A 16,039-nucleotide genomic window follows, 5' to 3' on the forward strand; every position below is an offset into this window, starting at 1 on the left:
GCAATGAAGCCCGTGCGCCACAACTACTGAGCCTGTGCTCTAGAGCCCAGGAGCCACAACTACTGAGCCCATGTGCCACTACTACTGAAGCCCATGCGCCTAGAGCCCATGCTCCACAAGAGAAGCCACCATAATAAGTAGCCCATGCACTGCAACGAAGAGTAGCCCCCGCTTGCTGCAACTAGAGAAAGCCCGCACACAGCAACTAAGATCCGACACAGCCGAAAATAAATTTATAAAAAAAAAAAAAAAGAAGCATGGACAAGGCATCGTAGGAGTCCCAAGGAGGGCTTCTGGGAGGGGCAAGGTCTTGAAGTATAAAGAGTTCTCCAGAACAACAAGGCAAAAAGTGCCTTGTACCTGTACCAATAATGGAAGCCAGAAAGATCACGTGTGGAGAACTACAAGCAGTTTAGTGTGTCTGCAATATGGGGTCCCTAATGGGAAGAGGTCAAAGATGAGGCAAGAAACATGCATATGGTCCAGTGCAAAAAAAAAAAAAAAAAAAAGTTTAGATTTTACCATTTAGGTGGTAGAAATTATTGGTAGAAAGATATGATCAGATTTATATTTCAAATTGAAGTATGAACTGGGAAGGGAGGGGGAGAGGCAGATGGGGAACAAGGAGACCAGAAGCAAGTGCTGGCCAGCTCATGAACCTCAAGCATATGGTTCCCTCAACCATGCTGTGTTGTTAGGTTTCAGTCCCTTTCTTTTTTTTTTTTTGGCCACGCCTTGTGGCATGCGGAATCTTAGTTCCCCAATCAGGAATTGAACCCACACCCCCTGCAGTGGAAGCTCAGAGTCTTAACCTCTGGACCACCAGGGAAGTCCTCAATCCCTTTCTTTCATCATGAACAAGTGAACCAAACCTTTTTGTTACTATGAAAGCCCAATCACTGAAAAAAGCAAACAGAGCCTTTTCTATTGGCTTTTCTCCTCCTCACCTATGACCAGCAGTGTAATAATCCTCTTCTAATCTTCAGCATCACTCAAGTGAGCTTTGAGAGTTAGGGCTGTGCTGCTTTACAAGTGGGTGTTCAAACATCTGCCTCCACACTTCTAGACCACCTACTGACTGACCCCAGCAGTTGGTGTCACTCACCTGCACAGCCGGGCTTGGGTCACCCCAAATCACAGATGCTTCCACTTTCTAAAACCAGGTGTGTTGCTGTCATGGGAAACCTAATTCCAGTTCGAGGGCGCCATTACTGGGAGGTGGAGGTGGACGAGTGTTTGGATTACACGGTGGGTGTGGCCTTTGAAGATGTCCCTAAACAGGAAGACCTGGGAGCAAACTGCCTCTCCTGGTGCATGAGGCACACATTTGCATCATCAAGGTAAGGTGAAATCTGGATACCCAAGATTAAAAGGTGCTTTGATAAGAATAGAGCGAGAGGTTTTCACTAGTAGTAACTAAGGCCCACGTTATGTTTTCTAAAATATGCTAAGATATTTCAGGACTCATTTCCAGCCCCCTTCCCTAAAGTCCAGATGGAAAGAGAAAGCAGCTCTGGGTACTTCCAATAAAATAGCTAAAATTCATGGAGTACTTATTCTGCGTTAAGCACTGTTCTACACTCTTGCACATACTATCTCGTTTACTTCCCATAATTGTATTATCCCATTTTAAAGATAAGAAAGCTATGCCCCACAGCAGTTCAATAATCCACCCAACAGGGATTCAGAGCTTGGATTCAAACCCAGGCAGTCTGGCTCCAAAGACAGCATTCTTCACCACTAAGTGATTGGTTTTGCATTTATGTTCAACTTCAGTGTTACTAAATGAATAGTTTGATTTGAAGCCCCAATTCCATCTTTTTTAGTAGATGTGGGCAGAGGCTTAATGGTTATGGTTAATTCCAGTTTGCTTCTGCCGCTAAGCATTCTGTCCTCTACTGGAGTAGTTCCATAAAGCTGGGAAAATCCATGAGGCCCAGGCCAGCAGACATTTCAGACTTAGAAGGCCATGGGTGCAACCACTCTCCATCTCAAAAATTGCAAAAATTTTTACCACACCAGTTACCCAGCACCGTGGGTACTATGGGGCCTCTGATCCTCGACTTGCTGAATCCTATTAACGTTTCATCCAATGTTTTGTGCCCAGGAGCCTCCATCGTGGTTAGTTAAATGTTGTCATGCCCAAGCAAAGGTGAGAAGAGCAACTTTCCTCCTGTAAGATATTAAGACTAAAATCGGCTCTGCTAAACCTCAGACCCAGTTTGAGGAATGAAAGAAATCCTGTTCACTGAGCCACGTACTGTTTTTGGATATTCTGCCTGAACTAAGACTAAAAAAATCAGTCTCCTCTCCTAGTCGGTTAAGAACAAGGGGCAGGGAAAAACTGAAGGAGCATAAAGGACGAGGAGGAGTCTGTGTGGAGTGGGAGAGGTGAGGTTAAAAGACAGAAGAAGGTGGGAACACAAGACAGAGTGAAAAAGGAAGAGCGAAAAGCAGAGTGCCAGAGCAGAAGTTTGTAGTCCCACCTTGGAAAGATGTCCGGGGAAGGGGGGGGTGGTGGTGGTGGTATGTGTGTGTGTCTCTTAACAGTGGAGGACTCGTATTTTTTGGTTCATAGTCTTAGACTCTATTGGTGGTGAGAGGGAAAGTAGAGGGAACGGCTCATTCAGTTTCTGTTGGCTGCTCAGTTAAGAAAAAAACAAGGTGAACTGGGATGGAAAGAGGCTGGTTTGTTCCGACACATGTGGATCATATTCTAAGCGTTCATCCCAGCCATGTGGACCAGCATGCTGGCACACAGAACTTCAAACATCCATAGGGGGCAGAGCTAGGAAATTCCTGTGTCCAGCTTTGGTTTCAGCCATTTTCAAAGCACAAAGGAGAAGCATCCTCCCTTCATGAGAGGCTGCTGGTGCTATACAATACTGAGTGGTGACAGGCCCCCAGGTGCCCCGCTTAGTTTGAAAGTTTAGGAAAGGGATGCCTCAGAGTACTTGTGCACAGATTATACCAAAAGGCCCAATTTATTACATGAAAGATTATGAGGTTTCCTGTTTCAAATGTCTTTATTACAAGGGATTTACAATCTGAACCTTGAAATCCACATTTTTAAACGTATTTCTATACAAATTTTGATGCAATATGAGTTTATGATACTGTATGTTAAGTTTCTGCAGTTAAGTGGCTGCTCAAAAACAGAGTTTTGAAATATAAGTTTCTTAGGACACGTTTTAGAAAAGAGATACATAGTTTGAGAACTGGCCTGTTACTTTGATAGTCATTTAATAAAAGAAAATGATATAATCATAGGAGTATTTGAAAATTGAAATGTTCTGTAAATAGCCCATCTACAGAATTTCTGAAGCTTTGTTATATCAACATTTAATCTTTAGGCATAAGTATGAATTTCTACACAAGACGACTCCCGATATAAGGATAACGGTTTCCCCAAGGAAGATTGGCATTCTATTAGACTATGAAAATTCAAAATTGTCATTTTTCAACGTGGACATTTCTCAGCATCTGTACACGTTCAGTTGTCAGCTTCCCCAATTTGTGCATCCCTGTTTTTCTTTGGAAAAGCCTGGATGTCTAAAGATACACAATGGCATTTCAATGCCAAAGTGCGTCACTTTCTATTAGACCATTCTGATGCCCAGCTTCCTGTCTCTCTTCCGTACCTACCCCTCTCCCAGCCACTCACGCCTCAGCTGCCTGAACTTAGCATTCAAGCACCATGCACCCAGCCCATCATTTATGGTTCATGTTATTATCTGCCAGACTGGTGTGCTGGCATTCATTTCACCTGACTTGGATCCTGTGTGCTGCCACCTGTGTGATGCTAGGTTAGTCAGTTCTGGCTGTAAAATGAAGGCTCAGACTAAATGAACTCAAAGGTCTTTCAGGTTGTCAAACTGTATTGGTCTATCTGTGTATGTGCAAAGTATCTGAGTCCCCAAGGCCTACAGAGCTTGGGGGAGAAGGAGGGAAGAGATATATAAGTGTTAGTGGCTCCAGCCACCCCAGCACTTGTGACATTTCATTAGTCAGCCAAGAACAGGTGTAAGAAGGCAGGAGGCCACCCACAAAGAGAACCAGGGAAGCCACGTGCCGTGCTCAGCAGCCTTCTCCTCTCCTGTTTTCCCAGCAGTCAGTGGCACTCCGGTGAGGTTTCTCCCACCGAACACTGCTTCTAAAAACCTGGTCCTCTCCCTCATGGTACTTACCCCCTTTAATTTTGAAATGATCTTTGTAACACCTAATTCCATGAAGGCAGGACAGTCTGTCTTGTTCATCACTCAATCCCCAAGGGCTAACACGTGCACACCAAATATTTGTTTCATCCAGCCACTGCTCTTCGGCCTCTCACTGCTCTCCATGTGAGGGATGGCAGGGCTTGTTCAAACTATAGCAGAAGACCTATTGCAGGAGAGGGACAAACCTGAGGGGAGGCAGTATGAAGGAAGAGAGGGGCAACTGTGGCTAGATGGCAAGACTGGTAAAAATGCAACATTACCTACTACTACGTGCTTCCTGGTGTCACACAGCAGCCTACACATAAATAATAATAAATGTGTTGCTTTCACTATGTGCACGTTTGGGGTAGGGGGGCTAAGGTCTGGTAAAAAATAGACAACATTAGTTGCAACTGATTCTAGGAACTGTCCTATAATGCAAAGAGAACCAGATTTGAAATTGGAAGACCTGAGTTTGATTGCTATTTTGTAGCGACTTTGCCTTACGACCACTGAAAAGTCACATTATCTCCCTGAGCTTCTGTTTCTCTTTAAACAAAGAGAAAAATAATACTTGTCTTATAGGATGGGAGATTTAATGACAAACATGAGAATGCATAACAGTGTATGACATATAGCAAATGCACAACAATCTTTCAAGAGAAAATATCAGTCCACCAAGTGCAAAGCTGAGCCCTGGTAGGAGAGGTGGTCTCCAGCCAGCACCTTTGGGCATCCTGCCTCACTGCTCTCATGCCATTTTGTGACCTCGATGCCCAGCTCCCTTGGCTGCATTTCTGGTTCTCCAGTTCAAGTTTCCAGTTGCCACTTAAAGCTCTGCATACACAGCATTTTCATGCTTACCAGTCAAGATGCAGAGTAAATGACTCCACCTGTAAAGCAATTCTCAGGGACAATTTAGTATCGTGCCCTGTGGATGCTTCTCTAAACATATATGCCCCTGATCTCATCACTTAAAGTTTTATGTTAACTGAAAAATCTTTCACTTTAAAGATTTTCACTTACATGTTTCCCAGTACACTCAAAGTCTGACACAAGGAGAACCTCTTGTCTCCTATCTCAAAACTCTGCCTATTGGTATAAACAGAAGTTCAGATTCTTGAATTCACAACTCAACTTGACAATCTTAAAGCTCGTTACAAACACACACACACACACACACACACATCCCTCTGCCCTGCCAACCTGGATCACTACCCTTATATAAGGAAGATACAACCAAAGCAAGCACAGAGATGGTTCAAGTTACAAACAATTAAAATATATATGTGTGTATTATCAAAAATGTTATCAGCTACTAAAAAAGAAACTACTGAGTAGGAAGTAGGACATCACAGATAAAGTAAGTTTGAATTCAGGAGTCTAACAGGCTTTATTTCACATGTAATGTAACATGGATAAAAACTAGGCATCTATAAGGTTCTAATAAAATTTTATTTGATCAAGAAAAAAATGGTGTAGAAATAGCTTTGATTTTTAAAATCCACTTAATTTAAATAAGGCAGATGACCAACTTCAAGCATCACAATTATTCAGCATAAAGAACCCTTCTTTAAACATGTTTCTCATCTTCCACAAGAAAAAAAAAGTCTAGAAAAGAACCACAACAAAACTTTTGTTTTTTGTAAAATATTCTAATTCCTTAAAATGCCAACAACAATCTGCTGGAACTAAATTTCAATAAGGGGCAGGATTTACCTCAAGGCCATGTTCACCTGCAACCTGCTGATAAATCTGTTAAAAAACAAAACAGAAAAAGATTTTTTTAAAAAAAATCAGACCATTGTAGCCACAATCCCTCATATTGGGCAAAAGATACCAAAATCTGTTCTTTTCTTAGCTTTACCTATATCACTTTATAACTCTTGAGCAAGTTATTAACATAATCTTTGGCCTCCCCACCTTAACAAAGGGGAAAGAGAATATGTAAAACCACCACAGACTCCTGGTGTAAACTAACATGGTTTAATAATTCAAAATACTCAGAATTTAAGGCACCTTTATTAGATGAGATTGTAAAGCTGGTTAGAGACTCGGGATACAAAATGACACTGGTTTCTGGTAAAATTAAACTGCCTTTTATTTGGAAAAGTGTATGTTTAATAATTGACTTCCTGCTGGTTCAAACAACAATATGCAATCACTTGTACACATGCAATAAAGTAATTTCTGAAGCACGTGCTTGGTCATCAGTTTGCTCTTCTCATCCTCCAAAATGTGTTAAAATCTTACGTGGCTCACACAGTGGCAGCTGCCCCCAGCACAATTCACCATGATGTGGCATTCTGTAAATGAGACTAGGTTGGTCTCTATCCAAGGTTTAGCTACCAGAAGACTTCCTGGGGCTTCCCTGGTGGCACAGTGGTTAAGAATCCGCCTGCCAATGCAGGGGACATGGGTTTGAGCCCTGGTCCGGGAAGATCCCACATGCCGCGGAGCAACTGAGCCCGTGTGCCACAATTACTGAAGCTCGCACACCTAGAGCCCATGCTCCTCAACAAGAGAACCCACCACAATGAGAAGCCCATGCACCACAACAAAGAGTAGCCCCCGCTCGCCGCAACTAGAGAAAGCCTGCACACAGCAATGAAGACCCAATGCGCCAATAATTAATTAATTAATTAATTAATTAATTTAAAAAAAAACTTCCTGGACCCTATGAAGACTGTATTACAGGAAAGGTCCTCTCCTCCACTTTCCTAACCAACTTCTCCAACTTCTAGTCACCTTCCTATCAATTAGAGTAAGATACTCATGGGTTCACTATGTCTTTCTTCACCCTGACTCATCTATAAATTCACTACTCCTATTTTCTATAGTAAGACAATGGAAAGTGTATAATTGCTGTTGGTAGATAAGTAGGTCTTGAATTCATTTTGCAAACAAGACCTGTTCTATCTACCTTTTCATTTAGGAGGCTAAAAGCAGAGTCAGCTTGACTTCAAGGACTCTATTTTCTTAGTCTCCAGAAGAACATGACAAGTCCAGCTTTTAAAACACTGTCCTCTAGCATGTCAAGATATTGAGGGAATGGTAATCTATTACTTTTATAACTTCAAGCTTTAAGAGATTTGAACTCTTACATATGCTTGCTTCATGGCAACCAACGCTTAATGAATCTAAATGCAAGATAACAGTTTGTGGGCTTCCCTGGTGGCGCAGTGGTTGAGACTCCGCCTGCCAATGCAGGGACACGGGTTCAAGCCCTGGTCTGGGAAGATCCCACATGCCGCGGAGCAACTAAGCCCGTGCACCACAACTACTGAGCCCGCGCTCTAGAGCCCGTGAGCCACAACTACTAAGACTGCGTGCCTAGAGCCCATTCTCTGCAGCAAGAGAAGCCACCACAATGAGAAGCCTGCGCACCGCAACAAAGAGTAGCCCCCGTTCGTTGCAACTAGAGAAAGCCTGCGCACAGCGAAGACCCAACGCAGCCAAAAAAAAAAAAAAAGATAACAGTTTGTGATTTGCAAAGATTGCACCCGGTCAGCATCTTTTCTGTCAGTTAGGAAGTCTCCCGGAAGGAGCGTAACCATGAGTTGGGCACAGCTATGCCCCAAGTTAGTAAAATGTCCCAAATATTTTAGAAATGCTACTGAACAGGGGCTAGTTCATGTCTTTCTACTTCAGGGCTTATTTTCTGCTATTCCCCAATCCCAGAAAAAAATTAAGCCCGACTAATTAATTGTTTTTTCTTCATTTTTCCCACACTTTGACAGATTCAGGTTTTTCTGCTCTATTTCCACCTCACTCAAATCCTGGTAGAATTAAACTATCATTTATTTGAGTTATGCAAATTCAACTAAACAGCTTGCAGCTGATTAAAACAACATGCAGTCACTCAGACATAACCGATAAAAATGTTTTTATAAAATGAACTTGGATTCTAACCTTGCTGTCTCCCCTGTGCTCATTCCTAAGCCTAAATGTGGGTCTCTTCTTTGAAAGCAGCTTACGAGATGTCCGTATATTCAAATAGACTGGACTGGAGACAAGAATATAATCCATTCACTGGGAAAGAATCCAACCAACAAAACTGAGATTTCCCAGCTATGCATTTAAACAAAGCAGGAACTTAGTTTTTACAAATGGATTTACTGAGTACATACATCACTTCTTGGTAAAGCCATCCTATTATTCGGCCACACAGAAAGATTTCTACCCTCTGACTTCCCTTCATATCCCAAATACCCATCCAATTAAGGGGGAGGGGGCAGTGACAGAGAAGGAAAACAAGAGAAGCACGATCCAAAAATAAGGATAGATCTCTGGAAAAGACACTTGATAGTGTCTTTTGTACAATTTATAATTTATAAACCAGCCACAGATTCCTGGGAACCCGGAACGGACGCCACCCCCCCACCCCCGGCTCCTTGCCCACCCAAGTAATGCCTGTATAAAAGTTACTTCTTAAAAGCATTGCCTAGTTCCTCCCTCTCCCAGGTTAAGTTCCACATACTCACCTCCTTCAGAATACTTAAGGGGCTATACTGCCACCATGACCTGTGTCTACTCCGCTTGACTGTAAGCAAATAAAAGGCAGGAACTGTGCCTTCATAATCTCTGAATGATCAGAACATGGAAACAACAGTGTTCTGCTTTCAAAGAGCTCATATATCTGAAAAGAAAAAGGAGACATCAAATTGTCTTCCAAATTAAAAGAAAAGCCTCTTTTTTTTTTTAAATTTTTTTTTAATTAATTAATTAATGTATTTATTTATTTATTTTTGGCTGTGTTGGGTCTTCGTTTCTGTGCGAGGGCCTTCTCTAGTTGTGGCAAGCGGGGGCCACTCCTCATCGCGGTGCGCGGGCCTCTCACTATCGCGGCCTCTCTTGTTGCGGAGCACAGGCTCCAGACGTGCAGGCTCAGCAACTGTGGCTCACGGGCCCAGCCGCTCCGCGGCATGTGGGATCCTCCCAGACCACGGCTCGAACCCGTGTCCCCCGCATCAGCAGGCAGACTCTCAACCACTGCGCCACCAGGGAAGCCCAGAAAAGCCTCTTTATTAGAAAGTAGCTTTCAAATATGTGTGTATTGGTAGGAGCAGGGGGAGTAATTCTCAACCTTTCTTCTGTTCCAATACACCTGAGGGATCTAATACATAATCCTATTAGTTAGCAGTGCTCCCCGGTGACTTCTAATATGGGCAGAGTGGGAGGGGCTTAGAAGAATCTAGGGGGTGGGGAAGATGTGTGTGGCCTAGAAAGCTCCTCCCCATCACTGCAAGAGACCTTTGACACATTTAATAATATAGTTTTGACTACTCTTAATTAAGAGAGCCCAAAGGTCTACAATATGTTTACTTAAAATGCTCTGAAACATAAATTTGGTTCATATCCTCTGGAGGCTGGTGAGTGGAAGTTACCCCCTTGGCCCTGAGCTTGACATACATTCTGATATCACAGAACAGGACTCTGGCTCTCTGCTGGTCTTAGAATCTAAGACTTTGATGGAGGAAGTTATATGCTGTTGAGGTAATGAAAAATTTAGGGACTTACAAAGATCACAGGCGATTCCTTCTCAAGTGTTGTGTCCTTTTTTTTTTTAATACTTTTTTTTTTTTTTGTCTATGCAGCGCGGCCTGTGACATCTTAGTTCCTCGGCCAGGGACCAAACCCGTGCCCCCTGCAGTGGAAGCATGGAGCCCTAACCACTGGACAGCCAGGGAATTCCTTCAAGTGTCTTTAAAAAAACATTTTATGGGAATAGATGTCCTCACAAGTGATACAAAGTAACAATTACAGTAGCTCAATGCCAAACAACAGCTCCACTCCCCGAGACAACCTTGGCTAAATTTATGTAATACCCGCCGGGTGAAAAATCAGAAGGAGGCACTCCTCATTACTGAAATCTCATCCTTTCCAAAAAGTTGATGGCTGGCTAGAATTTTCAGAGAGTGGGATCCTATGTTTCACTACTTTAAAGCAGAAAAATATGTTCCCAGCCCTTCAAAGAACTTCAAGCCAATTTCCCCAAAATAACCACATATAACTGTCAAAGATTTCTGCAAAAGAGAAGGCGTTTTAAACACCAATTACCTACTTATGTAATAACTATGAACTCAGTATAATTCCAGTAGAAATTATAGAAGTATAAGACTGTCCCTGTTATTCCATTTTTAAGGTGATACTTCTGCTCATGTCACAATCACTTGCTACAGCAATCATCTGTCTACATCATCTAAAATGTTTTTGAAACATTTGTATAGAGCAGTTATTCTTAAAAGTCTGGTCCCTGTGAGGGCCCCTGAGATCCTTTCACTCTAACAATAGAATGTGTGCTTGTATATTCTTGTGTTTAAAGACACCTCTCAGTTTTAATTTCTAATACCATAAATATTGATATATATAACACACATAAATGAGAGCTCTTTGGAATCCTCAATAATTTGTAAGGGAGTCCTGAGAGCAAAAAGTTTGAAAATAATTTATATAGAGTAACAGTGGGTCCCTCACAATGAACATCTAGTTGAATGAGTTCCTCAGTAGAAAGACTTCCCCTGTGTGATGCTAACAGTTTTCAATATTTGCTAATGTTCAGGTTGTTTTCTAGACCTCTTAGGCTTACCCACGTTCCTACAAGACATTTCCACCTAATAATATGGGAAAGATGAGAGAGATAATGCACAATACTTTTAAACAGCACGAGCACTAAGTGCAGTATTACTTACACAGACAGTTGAAGTGTGACTGCAATGCCCTCTACAGCATCTGCCCTGGACTTGCAGGCAACTTACGAGTTCTTTATAGCTAGTTTCTGATTCAGACAGTGTTTTGAGTAAACATTTCCACAGATTGTTACAGTAAATATTCATAGTAAGAACTCAAATAATAAATAGTTAGTGATAAGTCTTCCAAGGTGAGCATATATCTATGAACACCAGGCTTTTCTGTGTAAAGGTATGTAACAGGTACGCAGTTTCATCTTCATGTTTTGTTACTACACAAACGTTCCTGAATAGGAAATGATAGATGCATCTACATCTATAGAGTATCTAAAATGTAAATAAATGACAGTTCTAACTCCTAACACATAGTGACTTTGCCTCTGATGGATTCATACTGCACCTAAATGTACAACACCACCCTCTTCACTCCTGCTCACTTCCCCCCAAAAAGACTTGTTCAGCAATCCAAAGAGATGGTATGGTGTGGAGGAAAGAATTCTGGGTTGGAAATGAAGAAATCTCACTTCTAGTCCCATCTCTATCACTAACAACCTGTGTTACTTTCAGCCTGTCTCCTCTCAAAGACTGCGCTTCAATTTAAGATGAAAGGAGGGGGGACTTCCCTCGTGGTGCAGTGGTTGGGAATCAACCTGCCGGTGCCGGGGACGCGGGTTCAAGCCCTGGTCCGGGAAGATCCCACATGCCGCGGGGCAGTTGGGCCCGTGCGCCACAGCTACTAAGCCTGCTCTCCGGAGCCTGTGAGCCACAACTACTGAAGCCCGCGGGCCTGGAGCCCATGCTCCGCAGCAAGAGAGGCTGCCGCACTGAGTAGCCCACGCACCGCAGGGAGGAGTGGCCCCCGCTCGCGCAACTAGAGAGAGCCCGTGCACAGCAGGAAGGACCTAATGCAGCCAAAAACAAACAAACAAACAAAAAAAAGATGAAAGGAGGGGTATGACCTAGACGGTTCTGTTCCACCTCTAATACCAAATGACTCTGCTGGCCGATTCAGGAAGCTTAAAACTTACCAACTGTGAGTGTACTTTTTCAAATTAATGCAACAGGCGCTGCTGCCTCAAGCAGAAATCATCGATTATGAAAGTCTGGGTTTGTATAGACCTTCACGTTGCATACCTTATGCAACACAGGATAGCGCCCAAGGGAAATTTCACCTACTGAATTTTTTTCTTAAACTTTATTCTGAGTGTGGATTTCTCCCTTCCACATCTATCCCCACGACAGCTCCGTGAGCTACCAAGCTCGTTTTTCAGACGAAGTCCAGAAAGCGGAGAACAATGAGTTAGTAATGAGACCTAGGTCCCGGTGGCGCTGACACGGCGACAGATACACCGACCCCTCACCTCTACTCCGGTTCCCCTCCGCGTCCCCTGAAGCCCGACACTCCAGCCAGCCTGCCTACAAGGACGCTGTTGTCATCCGCCTCGCCGGGTGGCCGGAGATCGGCCTTACTTCACGCGACAGAAGACGCCTGCTCTCCAGTGTCCGATCTCGGGGGCAACTCCTTTCTTCTTCCGGCGGAAAAGAGCTCTTTCCGCTTTCCGGGGCGCCGGGAGGAAGTCCCGCCCCACGCAGTAGCGTGACGTGGAGGGTCGCGTCGAGGCGCCGCGCGCAGGCGCGAAGAGAATTAAGCGGTTGACGCTTTCTTGGAGGGCTGCTGTACGCCCGGTAGGGTAGTCTAGAAGAACTAGGGACGCGGGTTGGGGGAGGGGTGTGTTTGTTGCTGGGTCCACGGCCGGAGAGGCCTGGGAGTCGTTCAGTGGGGCTTGAGAGAGCGGCTTGGAGACTCCATCTATTCGGAAAACAACACACTCCTCCCACGGGGATCCTCCGGGGAATCCTGGCCCGCTACCCCCCCAGCTGCCCCTGTTTCTGGCCTTGCTCCACCTGCCCCTTGCTGTATTTAGTTTCTTACTGTCTTTCGTTTATCTGTGTAGCCCCATATCTTGCCGCAATAATGGCTACCATTTGCTGAGCGTTGGCTGTGCATCTCACAGCAGTAGCTCATAAGCGCCTGGTAATTCTTGATTAGTAGGACTGTTGAAGTTCACTCATTCCTTTACCACCGCCGGGATTGAGGGCCTACGTAGTCCTGGGCTGGTCTATGGATATGGCAATCTTTGGGTTGGAAAGGTAAATTAGAAATTAAAATTGCTGTTGCCTTAGTTTCCTAGGGCTGTCATAACGGAGTGACACACATTGGGTGCCTTAAAACAACAGGTATTTATTTTCTCACAGTTCTGGAGGCTGGAAGTCCGAAATAAAGGTGTCAGCAGGATCATGTTTCCTCTGAGACTAGGTAAAACCCTTCCTTGCCCCTTCTTAGTATGTGGTGCTGTCCAGCAATCCTTGGTGTTCTTTGGCTTGTACCTGCCTTCCTCCAGTCTCTTAACTCTGTTCTCATGTGGTGTTCTGTGTCTCATCTCTTAAAAGAACACTAGTCCCGTTGGATAAAGGGCCCATCCTACTCCAGTATGACCTGATCTTAACTAACTACATGTGCAATGACACTATTTCCAGATAAAGTCACATTCTAAGGTCCAGGAAGGACATGAATGGGGTGGGGGTGGGGGGAATGTGACACTGTACAACCCAGTATAGATGTCAAAGAGCTTAAGAAGTAGGCAAGCCAAACGCTGACAATAAATAGCTGTAGTACAAGTGAATTCAAATATAATTTCATTGGATCTGAGAAGTTTTCATGGACATTTGGGCTGTCCCCTTGATAGGTGGGTATGATTTGGATGTGCCATCATAGACCATCATAGGCAGCATGCTAGGCAGACAGACATCACAGACAAGCACAGGTTGGAATGTAAAAAGAAGTTAGGTTAAAGCAGGAGGGATCTTGAACGCAGGCTGGAGTTTGGAGTCTGTTCTGTATGTAAAATGAATAAATTGAGTGCAGGGGGGTTGTGCTTTGAAGATTAATTAGCAGCTTGGGCCAAACTTTCTTTGTGTTACTTATTCCAGTTTAAGAAGTCGTAAACCCTATCCCCTGAGCATATCCTGTGCTTTTTCATCCTGGTGTCCCTGATCATGCTGTCCTTTATTCCTGGAATGCTGCTTTCAAGCTGCATGATTTTTACTTGTTGATGTTTTTTTTGTCATGGAAATTGTGGTGTGAAATGAGGTGGTGGAGGAGAGTTGTTCAACTTACTTTAAAAACTTTTTTTAATTGAAGTATAGTTGATTTACAATGTTCTGTTAGTTTCAGGTGTACAGCAAAGTGATTAATATATATATTCATGTATTCTTTTTCAGATTCTTTTCCACTGTAGGGTATTACAAGATATTGAATATAGTTCTCTGTGCTATACAGTAGGTCCTTGTTGTTTACCTATTTTATATATAGTAGTAGTGTGTATCTGTTAATCCCAACCTCCTAATGTATCCTTTCCCCCCCCCCCTTTCCCCTTTGGTAATCATAAATTTGTTTTCTATGTCTGTGTCTATTTCTCTTTTGTAAATAAGTTCATTTGTATCAGTTTTTTAGATTCCACATATAAGTGATATCATATGATATTTGTCTTTCTCTGTCTGACTGACTTCACTTAGTATGATAATCTCTAAGTCTATCCATGTTGCTGCCACAAATGGCGTTATTTCATTCTTTTTTTGTGGCTGAGTAATATTCCATAGATATATATGTGTGTGTGTGTGTGTGTGTGTGTATATATATATATATATATATGCCACATTTCTTTATCCATTCATCTGTCAACGGGCATTTAGGTTGCTTCATGTCTTGGCTATTATAAATAGTGCTGCTGTGAACACTGGGGTGCATGTATCTTTTAGAATTGGAGTTTTTGACTTTTCTGGATATATGCCCAGGAGTGGGATTGCTGGATCATATGGTAACTCTATTTTTAGTGTTTTAAGGAACCTCCAGACTGTTCTCCGTAGTGGCTGCACCAATTTACATTCCCACCAACAGTATAGGAGGGTTCCCTTTTCTCCACACCCTCTACAGCATTTATTATTTGTAGACTTTTTAATGATGGCCATTCTGACCTGTGTGAAGTGATACCTCATTGTAGTTCAACTTATTTTGTATTGTTAGCATCCCCCTGATAGAAAAACCTGATAAATACAGCACAAGGGGAAGAAAAAAAAAAATGCTAGAGACCAAACTCACATAGATACACAGCTCTAAAGTAAAATATTAGCAAATTCAGTCCTGCACTTCATTTGGAACAAGAAAGCACTTATGAAATGATTTAATATTAGAAAATCTGGGACTTCCCTGGTGGTCCAGTGGTTAAGACTCTGCCCTCCAACGCAGGAGGCACGGGTTTGATCCCTGGTTGGGGAACTAAGATCCCACATGCTGCGGGGTGTGGCCAAAAACTGAAAAACAAAAAGAAAAAGAAAGAAAAGAAAATCTGTTGCTATAAATCATTTGTATAGTTTAGAGGTTTAAAAATTGTATGATCATCTCAACTGATAAAATGTTTTCCTGAAAAAATTCAGTATCTACTTAGAACACTTTCAGCAAAATGGGAATGGATAAATAACAGTTGACAAAAGGCACCATAAATCTATAGTAAATATTGTACAGAACGATGAAACATTAGAGAAATTCCCATTAAAGTCAGAGAAAAATGGATACCCACTTTCACTGCTAATTTCAACGTGGTGTTAGGTTTTCTAGCCAACACAACAAAACAAGAAAAAGATAAAAAAGATTAGGAAAGGGGGGCTTCCCTGGTGGCGCAGTGGTTGAGAATCTGCCTGCCAATGCAGGGGACACGGGTTCGAGCCCTGGCCTGGGAGGATCCCACATGCCGCGGAGCAACTAAGCCCGTGAGCCACAACTGCTGAGCCTGCGCGTCTGGAGCCTGTGCTCCACAACAAGAGAGGCCGCGATAGTGAGAGGCCCGCGCACCGCGATGAAGAGTGGCCCCCGCTCGCCACAACTAGAGAGAGCCCCCGCACAGAAACAAAGACCCAACACAGCCAAAAATAAATAAGTAAATAAATAAGTTTAAAAAAAAAAAAAAGGGATGAAAAGACTTTGCAAATATTTGAAAAAAAAAAAAGATTAGGAAAGGAAGAAGCAAAAATATTATTTTCAGATGATGTGATTTTCTCTCTAGAAAATGCAGGAGAATGAAATGACAAACTATTAGA

The 16,039-nt window shown here is 43.0% G+C and overlaps 1 protein-coding gene, 2 long non-coding RNA genes and 1 other non-coding gene across 9 annotated transcripts in view; 2 read left to right on the forward strand and 2 right to left on the reverse strand.

Annotated features, from left to right (window-relative positions):
• FSD2 (fibronectin type III and SPRY domain containing 2) overlaps positions 1-10,382 on the forward strand; it is a 44,109-nt gene extending 33,727 nt beyond the window's left edge. For 3 of the 6 annotated variants that reach the window (XM_059912373.1, XM_059912374.1, XM_059912375.1), the window contains exons 12-13: positions 1,164-1,340; positions 3,354-6,394. In XM_059912373.1, the coding sequence (XP_059768356.1) occupies positions 1,164-1,340; positions 3,354-3,603 (427 nt within the window). In that variant the 3' untranslated portion in view covers positions 3,604-6,394. Of the gene's footprint in view, positions 1-1,163; positions 1,341-2,107; positions 2,765-3,353; positions 6,395-9,793 lie in introns of those variants that run through there. The other 3 variants (XM_059912378.1, XM_059912376.1, XM_059912377.1) reach the window with 3 other exon arrangements.
• On the reverse strand, positions 5,609-12,414 carry LOC132359094 (uncharacterized). Its single transcript, XR_009500728.1, has 3 exons — positions 12,247-12,414; positions 8,681-8,835; positions 5,609-5,951 (listed from the first exon to the last, which is right to left on the reverse strand). It is a non-coding gene; the product is annotated as an uncharacterized LOC132359094 (long non-coding RNA).
• LOC132361453 (small Cajal body-specific RNA 15) lies at positions 7,060-7,186 on the reverse strand. The gene has a single exon (XR_009501741.1). It is a non-coding gene; the product is annotated as a small Cajal body-specific RNA 15 (non-coding RNA).
• A 510-nt stretch (positions 12,415-12,924) lies between the features above and the next one.
• Positions 12,925-14,279, forward strand: LOC132360313 (uncharacterized). The gene is made up of 3 exons (XR_009501075.1): positions 12,925-13,036; positions 13,142-13,202; positions 14,168-14,279. It is a non-coding gene; the product is annotated as an uncharacterized LOC132360313 (long non-coding RNA).
• Positions 14,280-16,039: the final 1,760 nt, after the last annotated feature.

This window comes from Balaenoptera ricei, chromosome 2, assembly GCF_028023285.1.
Source record: "Balaenoptera ricei isolate mBalRic1 chromosome 2, mBalRic1.hap2, whole genome shotgun sequence".
NCBI lineage: Eukaryota > Metazoa > Chordata > Mammalia > Artiodactyla > Balaenopteridae > Balaenoptera > Balaenoptera ricei.